The following is a 23,264-nucleotide window of genomic DNA, read 5'->3' as shown; positions in this document are numbered from 1 at the left end:
TAAAAAACCACAACTGCAGAGAAAATTCTGTTGCTAAAAATTATGATCAAGAATTTCTCATAATGGCTATCATGAGTCACCAACCTTTGTTTCTGCAGCTTTGTACATACGTAAGATTTTCGTTGACGATTTTTTGAACTACTAAGAATATACTTATTAGAGTTTTTAAAAAAAAGAAAAAAAGAGAGAGGAAAGGGATGTCTATGCATATTTATTGACAACTCTACTTGTATAAAATTAAATGTTGGAAATTGAGAAAACTAAAAGCGTCCATTAGAATAAGTTAAAAAATGCAATGTAACTCAATAACACTTTTAAAACGGTGGTTTGACATCTCTAAATAATGGATAGAAAAGTTAGATGAAAAATTTATTTTTAACCCTCTGGGCATCCGTTATTAAGATTATCTCTTTTGCTGCAAACAAAACAGCAGATAGGCATGATGCTTAGTAATGATGGAAGATACCAGCATGTTTGGGAAATGGAAAAATGTGAAATGGTCAAGTATAGTAAAAACACTGAGAATTGAAGGGTGCAGGACGCATATTCTTCACCATTCAAGAGAGCTTAATTATCACAATTTGCTTAGAAGCTGTGCTCTTTTATTTCAAAATTTGTAAACTTTCAGTTTTTCTGTTTTTGTTTTATTGTTTTGTTTTTTAAATTACATCTAATCATCTTTTTAGAATACTCGTAATTCCTCAGAAAAATTGACCCAGTCCAACTGTACTAACAAATAAACTTGACCTATTAAGCAAAGTTAGGGACTCACCCACCCTCTCTCGGGAAACAATTTAAGAAAAGAAGGTTATGCATTTAGGCAGTTACTTACACTAGATTCCCTGAAGACAACATGGGTCCTTATCTTTGACACTAGTAATTTTTTTTAGCTTTGCTCATGTTCAAGCTTGGAAAAGATGTAAGCATAAAGAGAGGTTTCTATTCAGTGTTAAAATTAGACGACATTAAATAGAGAAACTATTGGGATACTTATTTTATATTGCTGGAAAGTCGCTCCCAAGCCCCTATATGAGAAGAATCAACAAAAGCGTTCGAATATGCACTCAGGCTAGGATCCCTAGCATTTTCAGATACATTTCTTCAAAGAAATTTTCGTTTAAATAATGATGAACTTGGGTCAAGACTGAAGAGTTAATGAAAACCAATAAATGCATTTTTCTTAATGAGTCCACTATACATCCTTTCTACATTATTTTGCTTGATTCTATCCAGTCATCAAAAGCATAGTCCCAAAAAATTAAAAATATTTGTCTGCAAATTAATGGTTTTTGGGGAAAATGAACAGTGAATCTAACTGGACCTCCACCTTTTCTATCCACTTTCAGTGTCAATCATAGTGTTTTATTTATGACTGCATTATTTGACTCACAAATACATTAAAATTATCCAGAAAATCCAGAATTATCCAGGTTTGCAGAATCCAAAGGTTCAGGAATTACCTACCTATCAGAAAATAAACTACTCACAGCCAAAACCGTTGTAAGTAATCTGAATTATCAAAATATAATGAGATTTTAGACAAGCTTTTCACTATCAACATTGTAGAATAAGATAGAAAGAATAACTTCAGCTGCTGAAATTTGGATTTTTGCACAAGATGGCCCCTTTAGTGGGAATGAAAAAAAGAAATAAGTGCAGAAAAGAAGAATGAGGCTTGAGTTTAAGAGTTACACTTGTCGAGTAATTTAAATTGTAAATCAGTTACTTTTTCTTAACAAAAGAAGAAATATTTTCTTGCAGCAGTGTACTGGATCTTTCTCTTTACGAACAACTATAAAAAAAAGAATAATTGAGGCTCTGGATGCAAAAAGGGCACTTCTCAATTGCGGTGTTTCAGAATCTCTGTTGCTTATTAATGCCTTGGAGACGACTTTAATGGGTGGTTTTTCCAGAATTCTTTCGATAGAAAATTTCAGAATCATAAGGAATATTTAGTAAAATTTTTCGTAAAATGGACTTTCCTTACAATGAATGAAATATTAGAGGAGATTCTGGAACACTGCAACCGGAAGTGCCCTTTTCGCATCCAGTGCCTCAATTGTAGGTAATCCACCCTCATGCAATCTTAGCTTTGTCCATGCATCCTCTAAGTATAGACTTCATTTTAATTTTCTGCACGATGGAAAGGGTTCTTAAATATACTCGGTTCTGAATACAAATCAAGAATAGAGCTAGAATGTGAGGGAACAATCGGGAAGATAGGTGGGTTGTTAAATGTTGTTACCATTCTATCAGTTTGCCTCGGTTAGGCATAACATGTGGTCCAATATTTAATGCTTGTCTAAAGTAATACATTTTAAGTAGACCAGCTTATTAAAGTTCTCTAAATGTTGTTTAATCTTAAATACATAAATCAAGTCTTTATAAAATGAATGCAACTATGGTTGATCTGATCAGTTTTTTTCAACTTTATTTTCCAATTTATGGATCAGGAAACTTATAGAAAAGTGCTTTGTAAAGAGCTTATCATAGAAACTCTCACATGATTTACCTGACACCTGTTTCCGCGTTTTTTTCATCAGAATGTTACAAAAGTTTCAAGTATGCCTACCTGATACAGAGTTTCTGTTTTCCTCCGTGTCTGTGCCCTCCCCCCCCCCCCCCATCATAAATTTTCTGCTAATTTTCAGCAATCTTTGAGAGGAAGGGGACATCTGTGGCCTCCTCTCTCACGAGTATTCATGATAATTCATACATACCAAAAAATCATGGCAGAATTCTATGATAGGTCAAACTCAACATTGCTGTGAATAAAGTCCTGAATAAGCCCCTATTTAGAATGTGATCATCGAACCATAAAAAAGAAACGCTATGAAGCAATGGTGTCAGCATATTCCAAAAAACAAAAAATGAAAGGTAGAAATGAAGTAAGATAAAATCATGAAATGGCTTAAGACAAGAAAATCCAAGCATGAAAAACAAAATTTCATGCTCATTGGTTCTTTAAAAAAAAAAGCTAATTTTAAGTATTTACACATATTTGAACGATAAGCCATCGACGTAATGACCATTTACTTACAAATTGATTATTGACAGGCTCATAATTTTTACATCTTTATGTAGTATATATATTAGGACTAATCAGTTCAAATTTTTTCTAACTTAAGTTGGCGCTTGTTTGTCTATTGCTTAAATGTACGTCCGATTCCCGATTAGTGAAAAACTTTAGGCCCTTTAATTTTAGCAAATAAATCAACCAACTTACACAGGTCCAGAACCCTTCATTTGCGTGACTTTTTAACAACCACACTGTATGAGTTAATTCATTGTAATTCAAAAGAGGAGCGGCTAAGTGTTGATCCACAAAGAGCGGTCCTGGTCATATACAGATCACATAAGATCTTATCACCAAAATCTTAGGTATGAGCTAATGGAGTCTCTCGTCAGAAGTTCCGGTTGAAATTTTGCTGGGAGTGTATTTCCTTAATTTTTCTTGTAAAATAAAAGGTATGGATGAAAGCACAGAGGACTGTTCTTTTAAGATTCCAGTTAGATAGAACCATCAGATCTGACAGCAAAAAGTAACCAATTTTACCCTGAGTAAGGCGAGGAACCCACGCCTTGATCTCAAAAAGGTAACGAAATGTTAAACACTGCTTCTTTCCGCGTTTCCTTCCTCTGTCTCCTTTAAAAAGCAGACCCAGATCCCTGTCCCTTCACAAAATTCATCGGATTGTCATGAAATGGTGGTCCAAACATATTTTGTCTCACGAAAATCACTTCATTTTGCAAAGTTGGATATTAACGTGATTCTCTCTCTTATTTCAAAACACTCACTTCTCTGCGGGGCGATTATTGAATTGTCATCGACTCTATGTCGCCGCTTACGACAAGACATAGCCCTATCTTAACCGTGCAATATATCGCAATTACCTACGTGTGTAAGCGATATTTCAATGCCCCTATAGATTCGGCTTTGAGCCCAAAATCTTCTGCAGCAGGAACTTTATGTATGTATGATAGTTGTCGAGTCTTTAGATAAAAGACAGCCGTTCCTGTGACGCCGTAGCAATCAAGAATTGGCTTAATTCCTCTAAGATTGGTGCATATCATTCGCTGCTGTATTTTGAAGCAACGTGAAAAAAAATGAAATTGCTGATATAACAATTTTATAGTTAAAATAAGGGTCCAACATGTTTCAATGAAGATTTTACGATTAAAAAATGCTAAATTAACCACCCCTGTGGTTAAATTAGCTTCCCACTATTGTAAAATGTACACTTGAAACACGTCGGTCATATTTTTGAACAATTTAATTGCTAAATCAGCAATCCATTTTTTTCGGCGAACACTGGAATAACATTCATGTCAAAGCTGTTAAAAAAACGAGAGGATCTAAAGATATGGAGATCAGATCAGGAATACCGTTTAAAATGAAGGGGTAAAAAGAGGGAGGTTGTTTCATCCTTAGTGGTCCTTTGCGCTTAAAGTCGGGGGAGGGAGGGATGTGGCCGTGGTAGTTGACCCAGGACATGATTCTGGGCATGCGTTTGCCTTTTTGTGATTGGTTGCTAGAGGCTCCACTTTCACACCCACTCCATTCGGATTCAATGTCATTGTCACACCAACTGTAACAAAGAAAAGTTATTACAATTTACAATAAGTACTTAATCAATGATGAATAATAGAGGAGGGTGGTGTGTAAGATATACCCGGTACCCAATGCACCGCACTAGACAAGGTATAGAGTTAAGCAATCTGATACATGTGTCTTGACCAAAATTTCTATTCACGTAAAACTCGATTTGCGCAGCGAAAATTACTGAAATTAATCCCTAACCAAGATGACGGAAATGTGTTCATTGATGTGAAATTACTCGACCTTACAGCCCGGAAACTTTTGCATTAAACAGTGATTCTTATGGTATACGAAGACCAAAGTTAAGCCCTTGAGAACTTAAAATTAAGTACTAGAGCTCACAAGTTCTCATCGTGACTTCATTTCTGTTCGCTTCCCAACCTTCCCTACAGAGCGATAAATGAAGCTACACGCAGATTCGACATGGCACGCGGCGCACAGTGCAGTGTCCCATGGACAAAAATCGAAAATTCGACTCTGACGGATAATAAAAATGACCGCTGGATTGAAGAAATGGATGGATGGGAAGAAAAAATTCGTAGTTTCTTGACACGAAAACGCTACTGGAGTGGAGGGAGGGGGAGGGGAAATCACGGAACCTGCGCGGATGCACAATTAGCAGAGATCCAGCAGCGGGCATCATATGTTATGACGGGTGATAACTGAAATTACTCTACTCAGAACGGAACAAGGTAGAATGTTTAGGTATAAGGTATGTTTGTCGATACAAAAACTATGTTGATCATTTTCAATTCTTAAATTAAGGGCCTCTCAGTCCGGTCTTCCGTTGATGATGCCAAAAATTCGATTTATTCTATGTACGCATCTTCAAATGTAAATTAAAAAAATATATCAAAATATATCAACGCAATTTTTTGATATGTTGTTCAGAATACCTTCCAGTTTCAGAATATGTTTAGTTTTTAGCCTTAAAGACCCCTAAATCGACGGAATCGTCATTTTTGTGACCTCAAGTCAGGGCTTAGGCGCGCACTGCGCGGCATATTGGCTTGTTTTTATAACAGCCATACAGGAAACCAAAGAGAGCCAGTGTGCATGCATGAGTTCAGCCGTGTTTTTTGGTAAGTTGTAAGAATGATGTTTCAAATCCATAATCTATTTGATTTCTACTCAATTGGACCTCAAATTTAACGACAATTATGGTGTCCGTCCTTTCATGTCAGAAATCAACTACGTGATCGATAAATGAGATGTGATGATATCTTTAAACAGAGATTTAAAAAATATATCAACGCAATTTTTTGATATGTTGTTCAGAATATCTTCCAGATTCAGAATATGTTTAGTTTTTAGCCCAAAAGTCCCCCAATCGACGGAATCGTCATTTTTGTGACCTCAAGTCAGGGCTCAGGCGCGCACTGAGCGGCATATTGGCTAATGACCATGTCTTTAAACATAGATTTAAAAAATATATCAAAATATATCAACGCAATTTTTTGATATGTTGTTCAGAATACCCTCCAGATTCAGAATATGTTTAGTTTTAAGCCCCAAAGTCCCCCAAATCGACGGAATCGTCATTTCTGTGACCTGAAGTCAGAGCTCAGGCGCGCACTGAGCGGCATATTGGCTTATAATCATGTCTTTAAACATATGTAGATTTAAAAAATATATGAAAATATATCAATGCAATTTTTTGATATGTTGTTTAGAGTACCCTTCGGATTCAGAATATGTTTAGTTTTAAGCCACAAACTGCCCCAAATCGATGGAATCGTCGGTTTTGTAACCTCAAGTCGGGAATTGGGTATACTCGTTGAACTGCATATTCGCCCCTGTTTAAGGCGAACTTTATGATTCCTTTCCGATAAAGAAAAAAAAAGTTACATACGCATGTGGTTATTAGACATTATGTTCATTCTATACAATACTCTAACAATTACCCCCCCCCCCCACTCGCCCCGAAAATTCTATCCGTCTTTCCGCATCGTCCTCTAGTTTTTCGGAATAGCCGATTTTCCCTTGGATAATCAGTTTTTGACCACTTTTTGTTTTTGCGACTTTTTTCTCACACAAAAATTTAAAAAAAAATATATAATACGTGTTAAAAAGGTTTAATCTGGGTAAACGTAACAGGGCCTGTTGTTAACCAGTAATTTCAGATCAAATCATGGGGAATGTGCCATGACCGTCTTTTTCCGACCAGAATCGATCTCTCTATAATTGTTACAGCCCTCCCTCCCCCCTCCAGGTGCTGCTTTAAGAATGTAATCCTATCTAACGATAGACTATATGAATAGGAGGTCTCATGTCAAATTTTCCTTCTCTATGTCCATCCGTCTTTGAGCTACGAGTTCAGTTCTTACCGCCCGAACGCTCACTATTCAGTAACTTTGTGACCGCTCCACCCCTCCCCGCCACAAGTGTCATTTAAAAAATTTGACCTCATCTAACGATGGCCTATCGGTAGAAGAGGTCGCACCCAAATTTCACTTCTGTATGTGCTACCGACTTCGGACTAAAATGTTTGTCCCTACCGTCCAAACGTACGTCTTCAAATATCACTGCTTCCGCCCCCCTCACCCCTCTACAAGAGTATCATTATGAAAGTTTGACCCCATCCGACAATAGCACATATGTATAGGAGGTCTCATATCAAATTTCACTTTTCTATGTCTTTCTGTCTTTGAGCTATGAGTTCGGTCTCTACCGCCCAAACACTCGCCTCGAGTTAGGTTAGGCATGAGATAACTATTTTAACGCTTGGGTAAGAATATTGCCTATACCATTAAATGAAGGCGATTTGATACGTGCGTCTGGCCTGAGCCGCGTCGTGCGCATTCGGTAACCGAAACTCTTTTGTGTTTCGTATTGTGATAACTTGGAAAAGCTTTCGTACAACTTCTTGTGCCCTGTATTTTTCAGTCTATTAAGTATTACTTCATTGGCCCTTTTCGATAAAATCTAATAATAGGTACAAACAGTGGTGAATTTTAGTTAGCAAAGTAAAAGTACAAGTCGTCGCTCCTTCACGCGAGCCCCCTCCTCCGTAAACCTCTATTATTTCTAGGGCTCACGTGGAAATAGAGATACGCCCTTTGAGGGCGTATCTCTATAGGGCCTAAGTCTATCTCTAGCACTATCTCTATAGTGTCTAAGGGCGGCCCTTACGTCAGAGGAGCGACGAAGTGAGGGAATAAAGAGCTCGACGCATGAATCTGCACAGCAGACTTTTTGCCATTGAAAGAAAATCGCGAACAAATATGAAATGGACTGAAACAAATAGGTAGTAACCCACTTACGTCTTGGGAAAAATGAGTCAGGTGGAGGTCTTGAGCTTAGTTGAGCTCAGTGGCGGATCCGTAGTAAGTTGGAGGGGGGGGGGGGGTTGCTGACGTCGAGTGGGGGATCTGGGGGATACCTTCCAGAGCAAGGGGGTCGGGGGCCTCCCCAGAAATTTTTTTTTCAAAAATAGCCCCTCCTAGATTTAATTTTAAGCAGTTTTAGCTTACAATCTGTGCATTGTTTGACAGTTGAAAATTGACGAATAATATACCTCTTCCAGCGTAACTTTATCTCAGTATATGAACTATTTATTTCTGCAGTGTTAAGTGATCTTTGTTCACATAGTTCTGTCTTAAAATAATTTCAGTAAACTTTTAGGAGCACTTATTTCTTCTCTCCTTCTTTTCCCCTTCTTTGGCCCGAGGGAGGCATACCGCGCCCCCCCCCCCCCCCCCCGGATCCGCCGCTGGTTGAGCTTGAGCCGCAAAGTCACTGCCGCTAAAATTCCAAGTCGAAAAAAATATATATTAAATTTGAAAATAGACACTGAGCTTTATCTCCTACAGTGTATAATGGAATACAACTTGGAACTTTTTTTCCTCGGTTTAATCGTTATTTGACTCGGCCCCTTCCTGTTAAACCCGGACGATAAGTTGTATATGAAGAAAGTACAGCATATTTTCTGTACTTATCTGTACAAAGAAGTTATACGGAAGCTTTTCCAAGTTTTCACATCACGAATTAAAGCGGGGTTTTGGTAAATCGTCGCGCATGGCACACGGCACAGCCCAGGCTCAGCGTACGTATCGGCTCGCGCCAAATCGCCTTCTTATGACAGTATAGGCAAAATGCTTACCCAAGAGTTAAAATAGTTATCTCGCGGCCCCTTATTTTTCCAAGTCGAATCTAATCTGCGCTCATTTTCATTTACTGCTCTGTAGTGAAAGATGGGAAGTGGATAAAAATTGAATTTTGCATGTATGTTCGTAACACGAAAAGGTATTCTTTATGTTTCATAAGAGGTTTATGGCGTCATGTCTTCGTGGTTTTTCCTCGAACTTCCCATCTCATCATGAGAGTTCCTTACAAGGATGCCGAGAAAAACCTAAAATCGATTTCCTTTTAAAAAACGCCTCTCGACAAGTTCAGGCGCTGGACCCTTTAATCATGTGAAACACTGTGGAGTATTTGGATTGCGTTCTGCATAAAGGAACTAAGTTCATTCCAATGTTGCTAGGGTTTAGCAACTTACATTCCTTGCAGTAAAGTTACTGAAACCTTGCAAAAAATTAAATTTACAAAGGATAATTTTGCACTGAATTCATAGTTTATTGGGAGGAAAGAAAAAACTTGTTGAGATGATCAGTTTATAATCGCAAGGTTAAAAAAGTATAAGAATCTTAGCGACATTGGAATGCATTTGGTTTCTTTTGGCAGAAATGCAATCCATTTAGCTCTCTTTTCTCATTTGAACGCTTACCCACTCTGATCGAGAATAACTTGTTTTCGTGCTTATCGCATATCAAAATTCAAATGTATTAAATGATTAATAAACGGCTCCGCCAAGAGCAGATAGCTGGCGAGGGAATGGTTAATCTTTCACCTTGTGAATAGTGTCACTTGAAACTGAGTCATATGTTTTGTCTGCGATTGTGGCATTGGAACCAGCCCCTCACGGGTGCAAGAAAATGAGGACTTGCATGTTTCCTCGACAAAGGAGCTTGGCGATGGCCATTTTTCATGCGCATAGTGGGATGTCCTGATAGCTGCACAAAACGTTAAGCGGCATTTTTCAACGTCATTATCACGCTGCAACACTCTTGCACGGAACCCTTAATTGCCGCCCCCACACGTTCACCCGTTCTATCCATAGATTAATTAAAACCGCGAGCGGCATCGATAGATCGTATTCGATAGTGGTTCGATGTATCGTTTGGTTCAACGCTGTAGAACATAACCCCAACACAAGCGAGAACTTGAGCAGGAAAAGCTGATAATGAGAAAATTCCTAACAATTTCACTTTTCGTTGCCATTTTATACTCATGTAAGAATAAAAAATCTATCAAAAGCAACCCGTTCCCTCAGATTACTCAATGGACCACTAGACAAGGTACGAATTTCAGCATTCTGATACATGTTTCATAACCAAAATTTCACGTAAAACACGATACGCACAACGAAAATTACCGAAATTAACTCCTTACGAAGATATTTAATGATTCTTGATGCGTGAATTCAAACCACCCGCTCATGAAAACTCAATGCTCTACGTGATTCACATCGCGCGCTAAACGTTATCATGAACGTTTCAGCGATATAAAAATCTGGCAACCTCAGTCTTGACACTTTGGCTCAGCTATAGCAAATTGCTTATAGTTTGAACAACACATGGTGGGAAATGAACATTGCTCGATTGAGAACCTTGCTGAAACCATTGTAGTGCGCGATTTGACTCACGTAGAGCTTTGAGTTTCTTGTGAGCGGGCAGTTCAAATTCCTCGTAACCAATGTGAAATAAAAAGGTTAATACCTTCGTTAAGAGTTGGTTTCAGTAACTTTTGTTGCGCGAATCGTGTTCTACGTGAAATTTTGGATAAGAAACATGTATTAGAATGCTTACAGTCGTACCCTGTCTATTGGTCCATTGACTTTTAAGGCTCTGTTTACAAGTTGAATCAATCGATATCGATACAATCTCACCTTTTGATGTATCGAATACGATCCATGGCAATTTTTTGCCTCACGCCCCCCGCGCCAGTTGCCCCGATTTCCGGCCATCATTGTCTGCCACGGACGCGTCAGAGCAGAATGCCTTTGTTTTAAGTGATGCTACAGTGCGTAACAGTCGAACGGTAGTTTGGTTCAAAAAAGCAAAATCAAAATCAAAATACCGTCAAAGAGCTTTTGAAAGAGCGATTACCACGGTGTTATAATCGGGTCGTTTTTTACTCGGTATAAACTTGCTTTTTGGACGATCTTCGCTCGACGAAAATATTAGAAATAGCCAGCTCCAGTAGAATATACCGTGCACCAGATCAGAGTATATTACCTCCCAAACTTCCGTGATTTTTAAATGATCTTAAAAGAAATGTTCTGCTATTTTAATTCTGAACAGATTATTCATTATTTTCGTTACATTGAGCTCATTAAGAAGTAACAATATATTCAATACAATAAAACAAAGAATTCAGTGGCTTTCACAGGTTATATTGAATTTCTCCGCGATTTTTCTTTAGATGTGTAAATTATACAAATCTCACGATGTTGTAATCCCAATTTTTTGTGGTTTCACGATGACAGATTAAAATAGAAGAAAAACTTTCGAAACCTCACCATGCAGTTGGACGAGTTTTGCTCTCTAGCACTCGACTGAATGCTACATAAAATCGATACCCAATAAGTATACGTCTTCGCTGCCAAGTTGTTTAATTTCATCAATTCTGAGTGGCAAGTGATGACAGGGATTTATCACTTCCTTTGCCCGAAAATCCTCCACCGTAAAAGGCTTTTTCTTTGTGTTTACCAAACGAGCGATTTTAACTCCAAAAGTCGTTTCTAAAATTCCTGATAATGTCACTGGTGCTTCTAACGTGAGAACTTCTGTGAATGTTGTACAAACCGCGATGCTTTACTAGATTAATGAGTTCATCGGGAATACTTTTCTGAGCTTCCGAAAGGTTGGAATCCTCATCTCCAGCTTCACAAGGGTGTGAGAATCTTTTTTCATCCTCGCAGTTTCACCGTCGAACAATTAATCAAGGACTTGAATTTTGACAATCAAAAGGCACGCCCTGAGAGTGATTACTCAAACGTCGGAAATGTTACGCATTCTCAGTGGTGAAATCGACGAAAATAGGTATTTGGACATATTTCTGCCAAACGGAACTATGTGCATTAAGACATGAGCCCTGAGACCCATTAAAATATATGCATGACAGGGCTCTCGACATGATGCACATAGTTCCGTTTGGCAGAAATACGTCCATTTGTGACTCGCGTTCCCGCTTAACTGTCTTTTGACGGTGAAATTTCAAGAAACCACTGAACCCACCATAGGCGTGCTTCGGTTACTTTGCTAGAGGGGCCTCCCCCGGGAAATTTCCGAAATTTTAAATCTATTTTGACGCATTTTAGGGCTCCCGTGACGCAGGTTTTCCACCAATCTCTGCAAAAAAGTTAGGTTTATTTTTTCACTATCAGCAAAAATTACTTTCGAATTCCTACATTTGATAAATTATAGAAATTACGACAGGAAAAGTTACAACAGTTATAGAAATTTCGAATATAAAGTAGAATATTATTAAATTTCATCTGTAAAAAGTCAATATTAATAGTATTAATATCATTAATATAGATCTATCATACATTTTAGTCTGATTAATTTTACCAAAAATAAAAATAATTCATTGATAAATTAACAGTTCAAAATGGACGTATTTCTATCAAACGGAACTAAGTGTATTACGACGTGAGCCCTGAAACCCATAAGAGTATACTCGTAACAGGGCTCACGTCATGATGCACATAGTTCCGTTTGATAGAAATGCGTCCAAATAGTTCGTCTCCTCATAAGGAGTTTCTGATTTTACCTACTTATTGTTTCTGCAAATTTAAGTTGAATAACAGTACAATGAGTGAATAGTTAAACATTGATTTCTTGGTTGTCTTTATTATAATTATCATTGTAACTACTGTTAAAAATGTTATAATTTCAATACTGCCGATGATTTTATAAAATCATTTCCATGAGTTCGGATCATTATGATTAAAATAGATAATCCAAGAACTCTTTCTGTAATTAGGAAAATTATGAAATACAGCAAGTTATGGGTTTCCAAATTTATAATCTTGATGAAAACTATTATTGAAATGATTCCTATAATAGAGATATATTCAATAATGATCAGGCTATCAATAATATGTATTTTGGAAATCAAATTAACTATCAACATTAAAATAACAGGTGTGATTATTTCCTCTATTATCATAATTTTGATATTTTATGAAAAAACTACAGTTTGTGAAATACTTCACTACAGTATGAAAGGATTTAGAGAAGTAATTTTTTTATAAAAACAATAGAACTATATTAGCATGTACAATGTTTTAAGCTTAGAACTGAGATACGTAGTTTATAAATTCTACATTTAGTAATTATTAGCTTAATTGATGTATCATTTTTAATAATTATAGTAATGCTTTCAGTAGCTTTGATAGATCCAGAAAATTTTGACAATTTTAAATCTATTCGGACACATTTTGAGGCTTCCGTGACGGACATTTTCGATCAATTTCTGCAGACAAATTACGCTATTTTCACTTTTAGCACAAAATATTTTCGAATTGTTGCATTCAAACACATCTAGGAATTTTACCTTTATTTGAACGGATTTTGAGGCTTCTAAAATACTGACTGAATGAACACGGTGTTTTCATTTAAGACTTATCATTAAGAGAGATAATCATCCTCGACAAAGTTTTTTCCACCATCCAGAATCTCCGGAGGGGAGGGGCAGATTACACTATTTTCAGCTCTGGCCGGGGTAGGAGGGGCAGGCAGGCCCCCCTGGACCCCCGTCCCCTTCGTTCGCCCATGGAATTCACTCCATTGCGGCTTTCTAAATTACAGCTAAATTTTATATTTTTATAAGCTAAGAGGGAAACGGAGAGAAAGAGAGATACCCCGAAAAAGACGAGTTATAGCTTGAGACTATAATCTCCATCGATCTCCCTGACTCTCTCGTCCCTCTTCCTCACCTCCTGTTTTCGTTTCACTTGCCTCAACAATCTCCCACGGTTTCTACTCCACTTCCTCAGGCTCCTCCACTGTCTCTCAGCCTCCCTTCCTCGTGGCCCCTGCAAGCTTCGAGCTCAAACTCTAACCACAGAAGATCGAGCGAAATCATACTCTCATTTTTCACTGTCGAGTCGGAACAATCCCGAAAGGATTTTAAATAATGCACCGGCTCATCTTTTTGTTGCGTATCCGTGACGAGTCGTGTTTAAATAGTTGCAAGGACGTCATCAAAGGGACAGGAAACATGTCCTATTCCACACAGCAGAGAAAAAGGATATTACTTAAGACCTATGGAACGTATTCGATAGTGGTTCGATGTATCGTTTAGTTCAAAACAATGGAACATAACCTCAAACCAAAATTTTCGGATACTTGTCAGAAAAGCTGAAAATGAGAAATTTCGTAGCAATTTCACTATTCTTGCTCAATTAGTACTCATGCGTAATTTTTGTGTGAACAAAACAGTTTTATAAGCGTGTTTCGAAAAGGTAATTTCTTACATCCGCCATTATTACATATAGGGCCTCATATATATGTAGCCGTTTTTCCGTGTCGACGGAATAGAACCCACCCGGTAGGATGAGCTGGAGCAACATTGGCAACGTCCGACTTGGGTCCCGTGGTCCCGTGTCGGTGATTAGGTAACCGACTTGGGTCCCGGTGGACTTAACTTCCGATCGAGTTGGGTCCCAATGGACTTTGGTCACTCCCAACGTTAAAGGAAGATATTAGTAAATTCGGCAACCGTGCCTCGCTATGGAATCGCCGAGAAGCAACACAATCTTTTTTCTTTTTAATCTTTTATTTTTCTTTTATAGAAAAAACAATACATTTGTTCCTATTCATTTTTATAAATCAGGGAAACAAGGAACGGTCACGTTTTGTGACCTAGTCAGTACAAATAAAACAATCTAAAAATGACAAGACACTTACGACGGAAGGAACTTTTTAGAAACTAAGCGAACGTATTCAAAACGATTTACTTTTTTGATCAAGTACTTGGTCATAGTTTCATCTATGAATTTTTTCTTCTTTATGTGTTCAGAAGGTTTAACGGGTGGGGAAGTATCATTGAATTTGATATACGTTTCCGTTTGAACTGTCACTAAAGCGTTTGCTATTGTAAAAATATTTGGACTTTTACATTTACTATTTGCACAGCACCACCGCTCAACGTTTTTGCTTAGTTTTTTATGGAAACGGAATTTATTATTGTTAATCACTAATAACAGTTTGCCTTTTGAACTGAACATATGCTCCATAGCTGCTCCGACGCTACGTCAGACTGATTACTGATTACTGATGTGGTGTGTAAACAACACCTATCATCACACGGCCGAATGACTGGGAATCTGATAAGACGTGAGACATTTCATCGCTTACATAGTCCTTAATTGACCGCGGGACCCAAGTCGGATATGTTTTTGGGGAACGGGACCCAAGTCGGAAACTGCGGCAACATTGCAACTTAACACCACTCGAAGCTAATTGGCACCATTAGCGAATTGGCCAAGGTGAGGAGCTGCGTGCATCATATTTGACACGATTGACATCGATGAACGAGGGGATTAACAGCCCGCATCGCCTGTGAGGGGGTGGAGGTCAGCCTTCTGAGGGAGCCGGGGGGGGGGGGGGGGGGGTTAATGCCCCCGGTGACAATATTACGGAGAGTAGGGATCGAGCAGGCTTAACGCCGAAGATGCATGCGGCGGAACTGCACCGGGCCTCGTCATCCAGTTCCAGTGCATCATGCATTGTGGCCGTTCGTGATGAATAGCAGCCGCAGATATAATATTCCGAGCCAGGATGCTCTCCGACTTGATCCTGGCATTGCTCGCCGATTCTTACAGTGCTGTGACTAGTTTCTCTTTTAATTGGTTGGGAGAGGTTATTGGTGTTCCAAATCGAAAAGCAAGTAGGTATATCAGGACTGAAGATAGGTTAGGCTTAGGTGTAATAACCTTCAAATGCGGGAATTAAAGAGAACCATATAACTAGGAAATAAGAACTGTTTTTGGAGAGGGGGGAGGGGAGGGTGGTCCGGGTGGTGTTCCAAACTGAAGAGCGAGTAGATATCGGAACTGAAGAGGGCTTAATAAGTGTTATAACTTTCTAATGCTGAATAAAAGAGAGCCACACCACTCCGGAAATAAGATGCTGATCGTACAGATTATTTTGGACTATGTATGATAAAATTCATACTTAACGCTGAGCTTCATAGAAATCGCGCTCCCAGGCCTTTAGTAAACTCTTCCCGGCAGTGGCGTGGCGTGAATTGCGATATATCGATTGTGGTGCCATTTAAACCTATGAAAAAAGATCGATTATTAGGGTGTTCGCAGCGAACACCTTAATAATAGATTCTTTACCATAGGTTTAAATGGCATAACAATCGATATATCGCAATTCACGCCACGCCACTGCTTCCCGGTAGTAGTATGATTATGGGAAGTAGCCTGCACCCAGCTGCCAGACTGTGCAGAAAAATCTGAATTATTTCGCGACGGTGGATATGTGATATGTAAGTTATAGTATACAATTTGGCAACAATGTTTTACGTTATGACGTCACCGATGTTGTAAAATTGTGCAGAAAAATCGGAATTAATTCAGGGTGTTGGGGGTGTTTTATTGTATGACATGTCAACCATGTTTTTCAGTTGTGACGTTACCAGGGTTGAAAATTATACATAAAATACCACCTGTCATCAATGCCGACAAAAGACACATGACACAAAAACCATCTGTAGATCTCAAGATTGCAACGGAGTTCGAGGTCAATTTTGTGGGCCTTGTTTGAAAAATAGATACGGTGAACTAGTAGCAGACTGTTTACTCGATCCGGATTGGAGTTGTCCAGTTTGCAGGGGCCTATGCAACTGCTCTATTTGTCGAACTCGAAATGGTTTGAAACCCACCGGTATCCTCGTTCCTCTCTTAAAAGATACTGAGCACTCTAATGTATCGGATTTTCTTCAACAGTTTGCATAACTCGCTCCAGCACAGGAAAGACTATTACTTAAAACTGTACCTACTTAAGATGTATTATTATCTTTCTTACATGGACTGACGCTTTGCAGTTACATTACGAGTGGCAGATTGCCAACAAATTCTCACAATTCCAGTCCTGGTATTTGTTTATTCCTTTATTTTATCGCTGTTCTTTTTACATGATTTTAAATGTGACAGAAGGAGGGAATCCTAGACCTTTTTCATCTGTTTGCATAGGCATTAATTACAATAACTGCATAAGCAACTGAAGAAGGTTTACTCGTCCAAAAACGGGACTACTCCTTTACCCGTGCTAAAATTTTTCATTTTTTCACAGTTATCGTCTCCAAGGATATGGAAATTTTTTGTTCTTAAGAATTATTAATTTTTATGACCCATGTGGTAATCAACGTTCATATGTGAATGTAGAATCAGTCACTATCCGCATTTTTCTGTTTAATCCCTGTGATTTTTGCTCTTAGCTTATTTTATTAAAAGTGTTTAATTTTAAGTACATATTTAAAGTTTTTGCTCAATTCACCTGCAATAGATTTTAGATTCATGCCTGTCTTTTAATTATGCTCAACTTGTTTTAATTTTAAGTAATCCTTTTGACTGAAACATCCAAGTAAAACTACTGTGCATTTAAAAAAAAAAAAATATTCTTTTTGTTTATACTCTTGTTATCTCATTCTCATTTCCAATCCAACGTGTTCATTACTTCAATTGATATTTTCAATTTTCTCGTGATAAGTGTGTCTTTTACCTAGTGTGGTTTCTTTCTGGATTTGAAATGGCTGCTGAACTTAGCGACTACGAAAAACTGAGATTGAAGAATATTGCAGAGAGACAAAAATCTTTTGATGATTACATGAAACAAAATGGTCTGCAGTCTTTTGACCTATCAAAGGCTGGGAAAGAAGTAGCCAATATTGTGAGATCTGAACAGCTACAAAAGGAAAACGTATCTGAATCAACTCAAACAAAGAAATTCAAAGTACGAGCCAGAAAAACTTCTACTCCTCCGTGTTTTGTCCCCGTGCGTCGTTCAAAACGATCCACAGTCAGGAAAGTGAAGTATTCAGAGTTAATAAATGAGAATGATGAAAACTTGAGCAGCAGTGTAGAGGTTGATCCAGATTACAGTCTCGAAGAGCTTGATGAGGATTATTATACTGAGTTGGAATTCAAACCTAAAAAGAGACGGATAGTGAGAATAAGAGAATCTGATAACTGTCGAATCATTCTTTCACCTGAAGAAATCACCGATGAAATGCTGTCAAAAATTGCCCACAGCTTTAAAAAGAAATACTCTTCTGACCAAGGGAGCACCTGTCATCAGACTGTGCAGAAAAATCCGAATTTCGGGATAATCCTTTTTTCGTTGCTTGAGCGTGGCCCCTTAGCGGAGAACCGAATCACACTACCAACACAACTTCAAATTTTCACATGTCATGAGCAGAACAGGAAATTTGAAAGAATAAGAGATAATATAATAATAAAAATAACAATGCCATTAATTGCTTCCAATTACGTATAAAGATTCAGCCGTAAAGCAATCAAGGTTTTCGTAAGAGGTAATTGGTTGACGAGTTTTTCGAAGAATTCATCGACCCCTAAAACCACCCCTAACGCGATCGCCCATAACTTTTACCCTAATTGTCCGATTTCAAAAATCTAAAAGCCGTTAGATAGGAAATTTTACGTACTTTTAAAGTGATGATAACTCATTTTGTCGGAAACCCCAAAATAAGCGAGATTTTGGGGGGAAATGTGATTTTCCGCCATTTTTTGAAGATGGCGGCCATTTCCAGTCTAAATTTTTGTTGGCAAACATCAGATTCGGATTCAGCGACCCAAATTACATGGGAATCCGTCTTACTTTTTTCTCCTCAGATTTTCGCAAAGTAGACCCCTTTTTTGGGCCAGATTGACTGGACTAATAATAGATTTTTAATTTTTACAACAGAAGGAAACTTAAGAATCTTATCAACTTCCAGGCTGATTTACGGCGATGGAACATTCAAGACCGTGCCGCAACCATTCATGCAGCTGTACACGATACACGGATCATTTCAGGGACACGTCTTTCCCTTAGTTTACGTCATTATGGAAAGGAAGACGCAGGAGTCATATACAGCCATGTTGCAGCAGCTATTAAACATTGCGGGAGAAATGGCTATTGCCATCGCTCCGGAGTACGTTTTGACGGACTGCTTTCCGAGCTGCATTTCCGGATGCTATATTACGGGGATGCTTGTTTCATTTCAGCCAAAGCATATGTAGAAATATTGTCAGCAGGGGTCTACGTGGAGCATATATGGATCGAGAGAACCCGGATGGAAGGCGGCAAATGCAGCAGTTTTTCGGATTACCGTTCCTCCCTCTGGAAGACTTAACAGATGTGTTTGACGATATCGTCGCGGACATAGAAGACGAAGACATACTGGACCTGGCCTCCTACATAGAGCACACATACATTCGAGGTTACCGGGCACGGGGAAGGAGAGCGGCAAGACCTCCGGTTTTCCCACCAGAATTCTGGAATGTATATGAATCAGTTACCAGCACAGAACGACGAACGTTGTTGAAGGGTGGCACAGTTTGTTGCAGAGGCTAATATCAGCGCACCACGTGAATATTTGGCGATTTATTGAGCACATCTAAGCTGAACAAAATGACGTAGAACAGCTTATTACGCAGATTCGAGGTGGTCACACTCAAATAAAACATCCGATTAGTCGCCGGTATATCACTAATCAAGCCAGAGTGGAAAGTATCGTGGCTAGCTATGAGCAATACAAGGAAGATGAAGCGGTTGATGTTTATCTGAGAGCCATTTCCTACAGATTGAAGAAACCCAAAGGAATTGAAGAAGAAAATGAAGAAGGAGAGGCTTGAGGCATTACGTAAGCTGATGTTAAGCCATTTTGATTTTGCATATATGTGGACCTATGGGACATAAGGGACATTTTGCATATAGGACATTTTGAATTCTGGACATTTTGTCGTGGACGTTATGACAATTGGACATTTTAAATAGGACACTTTGTTTATTGGACATTTCCACCTGTCACCCAAAAATTAGCAGCCGAAGGAAAGAAACAAATAAAAATGGGGGACATAAGAAGATGAGGAAAAAGAAGAACAGTTGACTAAAGGGAACAAGAAGAAAAAAAACTCAGGAAGGAGAAAGGATTATTCAACTCTTCTGGTGGCAGAATTTGAAGGAGGTATGTGGAGAAACTGCACCAACTTCAGCGAGTTGAAGGAGTCCATGCAGCAAACAAAATCACCGGTCAACACAAAATCATCACAGTTATTCGAGTTATTTCAAAAATTTTCTAAATTGTATTTAAAAAATTCAAAATTGTATTCAAAATATTCAAATTCATGTATTTCAAATTTTCTTTTTCTTGTTTTAACTTTTCTCCCATTTTCTATACTTAATTGCTGTTATTTTAAAATTGCGTCTTTTTTCTAGTTGTAATTAATAACGTGTTTTTCTAGTTCTAATTCATGTCAATGTACTTATGTTACTTATACATAGATATTGTTTTTCTTCTTTTTTTTATCATTTCTTCCTTCTTCTGTTGTCATCAAATGAATTTAATTTTATGTCTGATCCGGCAGAATAATTAGGTATCCCGATTTGCCGGGAGGTTTGATGTTTTTCATGTACTTTTTGTGTAGAAAAATGTCTTGTCTTATCTTACATGCCCACTACAAACGGCAAAGAATGAAGGTACGCCTCACTGCACATCGGTGACGTCATAACGTAAAACATTGTTGCCGGATTGTGTACTATAACTTACATATCACATATCCACCATCGCGAAATAATTCGGGGTTTCCTGCACAGTCTGATGACAGGTGCTCCCTTGGTCAGAAGAGTATTTCTTTTTAAAGCTGTGGGCAATTTTTGACAGCATTTCATCGGTGATTTCTTCAGGTGAAAGAATGATTCGACAGTTATCAGATTCTCTTATTCTCACTATCCGTCTCTTTTTAGGTTTGAATTCCAACTCAGTATAATAATCCTCATCAAGCTCTTCGAGACTGTAATCTGGATCAACCTCTACACTGCTGCTCAAGTTTTCATCATTCTCATTTATTAACTCTGAATACTTCACTTTCCTGACTGTGGATCGTTTTGAACGACGCACGGGGACAAAACACGGAGGAGTAGAAGTTTTTCTGGCTCGTACTTTGAATTTCTTTGTTTGAGTTGATTCAGATACGTTTTCCTTTTGTAGCTGTTCAGATCTCACAATATTGGCTACTTCTTTCCCAGCCTTTGATAGGTCAAAAGACTGCAGACCATTTTGTTTCATGTAATCATCAAAAGATTTTTGTCTCTCTGCAATATTCTTCAATCTCAGTTTTTCGTAGTCGCTAAGTTCAGCAGCCATTTCAAATCCAGAAAGAAACCACACTAGGTAAAAGACACACTTATCACGAGAAAATTGAAAATATCAATTGAAGTAATGAACACGTTGGATTGGAAATGAGAATGAGATAACAAGAGTATAAACAAAAAGAATATTTTTTTTTTTTTAAATGCACAGTAGTTTTACTTGGATGTTTCAGTCAAAAGGATTACTTAAAATTAAAACAAGTTGAGCATAATTAAAAGACAGGCATGAATCTAAAATCTATTGCAAGTGAATTGAGCAAAAACTTTAAATATGTACTTAAAATTAAACACTTTTAATAAAATAAGCTAAGAGCAAAAATCACAGGGATTAAACAGAAAAATGCGGATAGTGACTGATTCTACATTCACATATGAACGTTGATTACCACATGGGTCATAAAAATTAATAATTCTTAAGAACAAAAAATTTCCATATCCTTGGAGACGATAACTGTGAAAAAATGAAAAATTTTAGCACGGGTAAAGGAGTAGTCCCGTTTTTGGACGAGTAAACCTTCTTCAGTTGCTTATGCAGTTATTGTAATTAATGCCTATGCAAACAGATGAAAAAGGTCTAGGATTCCCTCCTTCTGTCACATTTAAAATCATGTAAAAAGAACAGCGATAAAATAAAGGAATACTCGTAATGTAACTGCAAAGCGTCAGTCCATGTAAGAAAGATAATAATACATCTTAAGTACAGTTTTAAGTAATAGTCTTTCCTGTGCTGGAGCGAATTATGCAAACTGTTGAAGAAAATCCGATACATTAGAGTGCTCAGTATCTTTTAAGAGAGGAACGAGGATACCGGTGGGTTTCAAACCATTTCGAGTTCGACAAATAGAGCGGTTGCATAGGCCCCTGCAAACTGGACAACTCCAATCCGGATCGAGTAAACAGTCTGCTACTAGTTCACCGTATCTATTTTTCAAACAAGGCCCACAAAATTGACCTCGAACTCCGTTGCAATCTTGAGATCTACAGATGGTTTTTGTGTCATGTGTCTTTTGTCGGCATTGATGACAGGTGGTATTTTATGTATAATTTTCAACCCTGGTAACGTCACAACTGAAAAACATGGTTGACATGTCATACAATAAAACACCCCCAACACCCTGAATTAATTCCGATTTTTCTGCACAATTTTACAACATCGGTGACGTCATAACGTAAAACATTCACTCTTACACGACAGAAGTCGAAATGGCCATCGTTTAAGAGTGACAACCGAAAAATTCATCGGGCGAAAAAGAAAGTAAGTGTCAATCAAAGTTAAACATTACACGCCCCCCCCCCCCCCCACGGCTCAGATATGTTACGTAACGCTGGGCTTAGCCCCCCTCCCCCCTTGCAATGCGCACCGTAACGCTCGCTCAAACCCCCTCCTGAGTGCATTACGTAATATTTCAATGACCCCTAATTCAGCTGAGCAAAAGACAAACGGTTATGTCCTCGTTCACGCAGAGCCTAATTATATGCTAAAATTAGAAGAGGTAGTCCTCAAATCAACCAGTAGGCGCTCAAGGAACGGAACGATAGCGACGAGATTCAGGAAAAATTAACTGCGAAAAGCGATCTTGATTCGCGCTGCTGACGTAAGCCGCCGATTGCCGAACCTGGTGGTAATCATCCCTCGCCTATAGATGGCAGCACTGAGGCGTGGGAGCTCACTGAAATCCGTCGTAAACGCAACACTGCAACCCTGCGGCGACGAGTGGCCCGCACGCTGAACCTTATATCCTGTAATTAAATGGAGGCGGAGAGGGGCTAATTAGACGCGGAGGAGGGGGGGGGATGAGGTTGGGGGAAGGGGTTAAGCCCACCGCTGTGCAAACCCGATAGTCCAATGAACCCGCGTTTAAAACTTTGATCCTCGAAAAAAGGAGGGGACCCGAAATTGCAAAGGCCCCGGAACGAGGGTCCCGATTTCCAGTTCACGCAGAGTTGTACCGAGCGGTGTACAATAATGACATAAATGGTGGACATCAAGGTTGGATATTGATTTTTTGCTAATTTAACAGGTATGGCGTCATTGCGGTTTCAGGTAATTAGGTCTACTCTATGAAGTCGATTATTATTATTTTTTTTCTGTCTCTACGTTTATTCAGTCCATTTTAAAAAAAAGACTACAAATTAATTGTCGACTCAAATTTACAAAAAGTGCTGTGGTCTACATGAAGACAGAAACATTCAATTTTGGAGGGGGGCGGGGT

The 23,264-nt window shown here is 38.5% G+C and overlaps 1 protein-coding gene across 3 annotated transcripts in view; it reads right to left on the bottom strand.

The window, feature by feature from the left end:
* Nucleotides 1-183: 183 nt before the first annotated feature.
* The window catches only part of Shaw (Shaker cognate w), a 449,043-nt gene continuing 425,962 nt past the window's right edge, over nucleotides 184-23,264 (bottom strand). For 2 of the 3 annotated variants that reach the window (XM_019049483.2, XM_019049482.2), the window contains exon 7: nucleotides 184-4,589. In XM_019049483.2, the coding sequence (XP_018905028.2) occupies nucleotides 4,429-4,589 (161 nt within the window). In that variant the 3' untranslated portion in view covers nucleotides 184-4,428. The remainder of the gene's footprint in view (nucleotides 4,590-23,264) is intronic. The other variant, XM_019049484.2, reaches the window with a different exon arrangement.

The sequence above is a fragment of the Bemisia tabaci genome, chromosome 1, assembly GCF_918797505.1.
Source record: "Bemisia tabaci chromosome 1, PGI_BMITA_v3".
Classification (NCBI taxonomy): Eukaryota; Metazoa; Arthropoda; class Insecta; order Hemiptera; family Aleyrodidae; genus Bemisia; species Bemisia tabaci.
The sequence above is the reverse complement of the archived record's forward strand: the minus strand, read 5'-3'. Positions and strand labels throughout refer to the sequence as shown.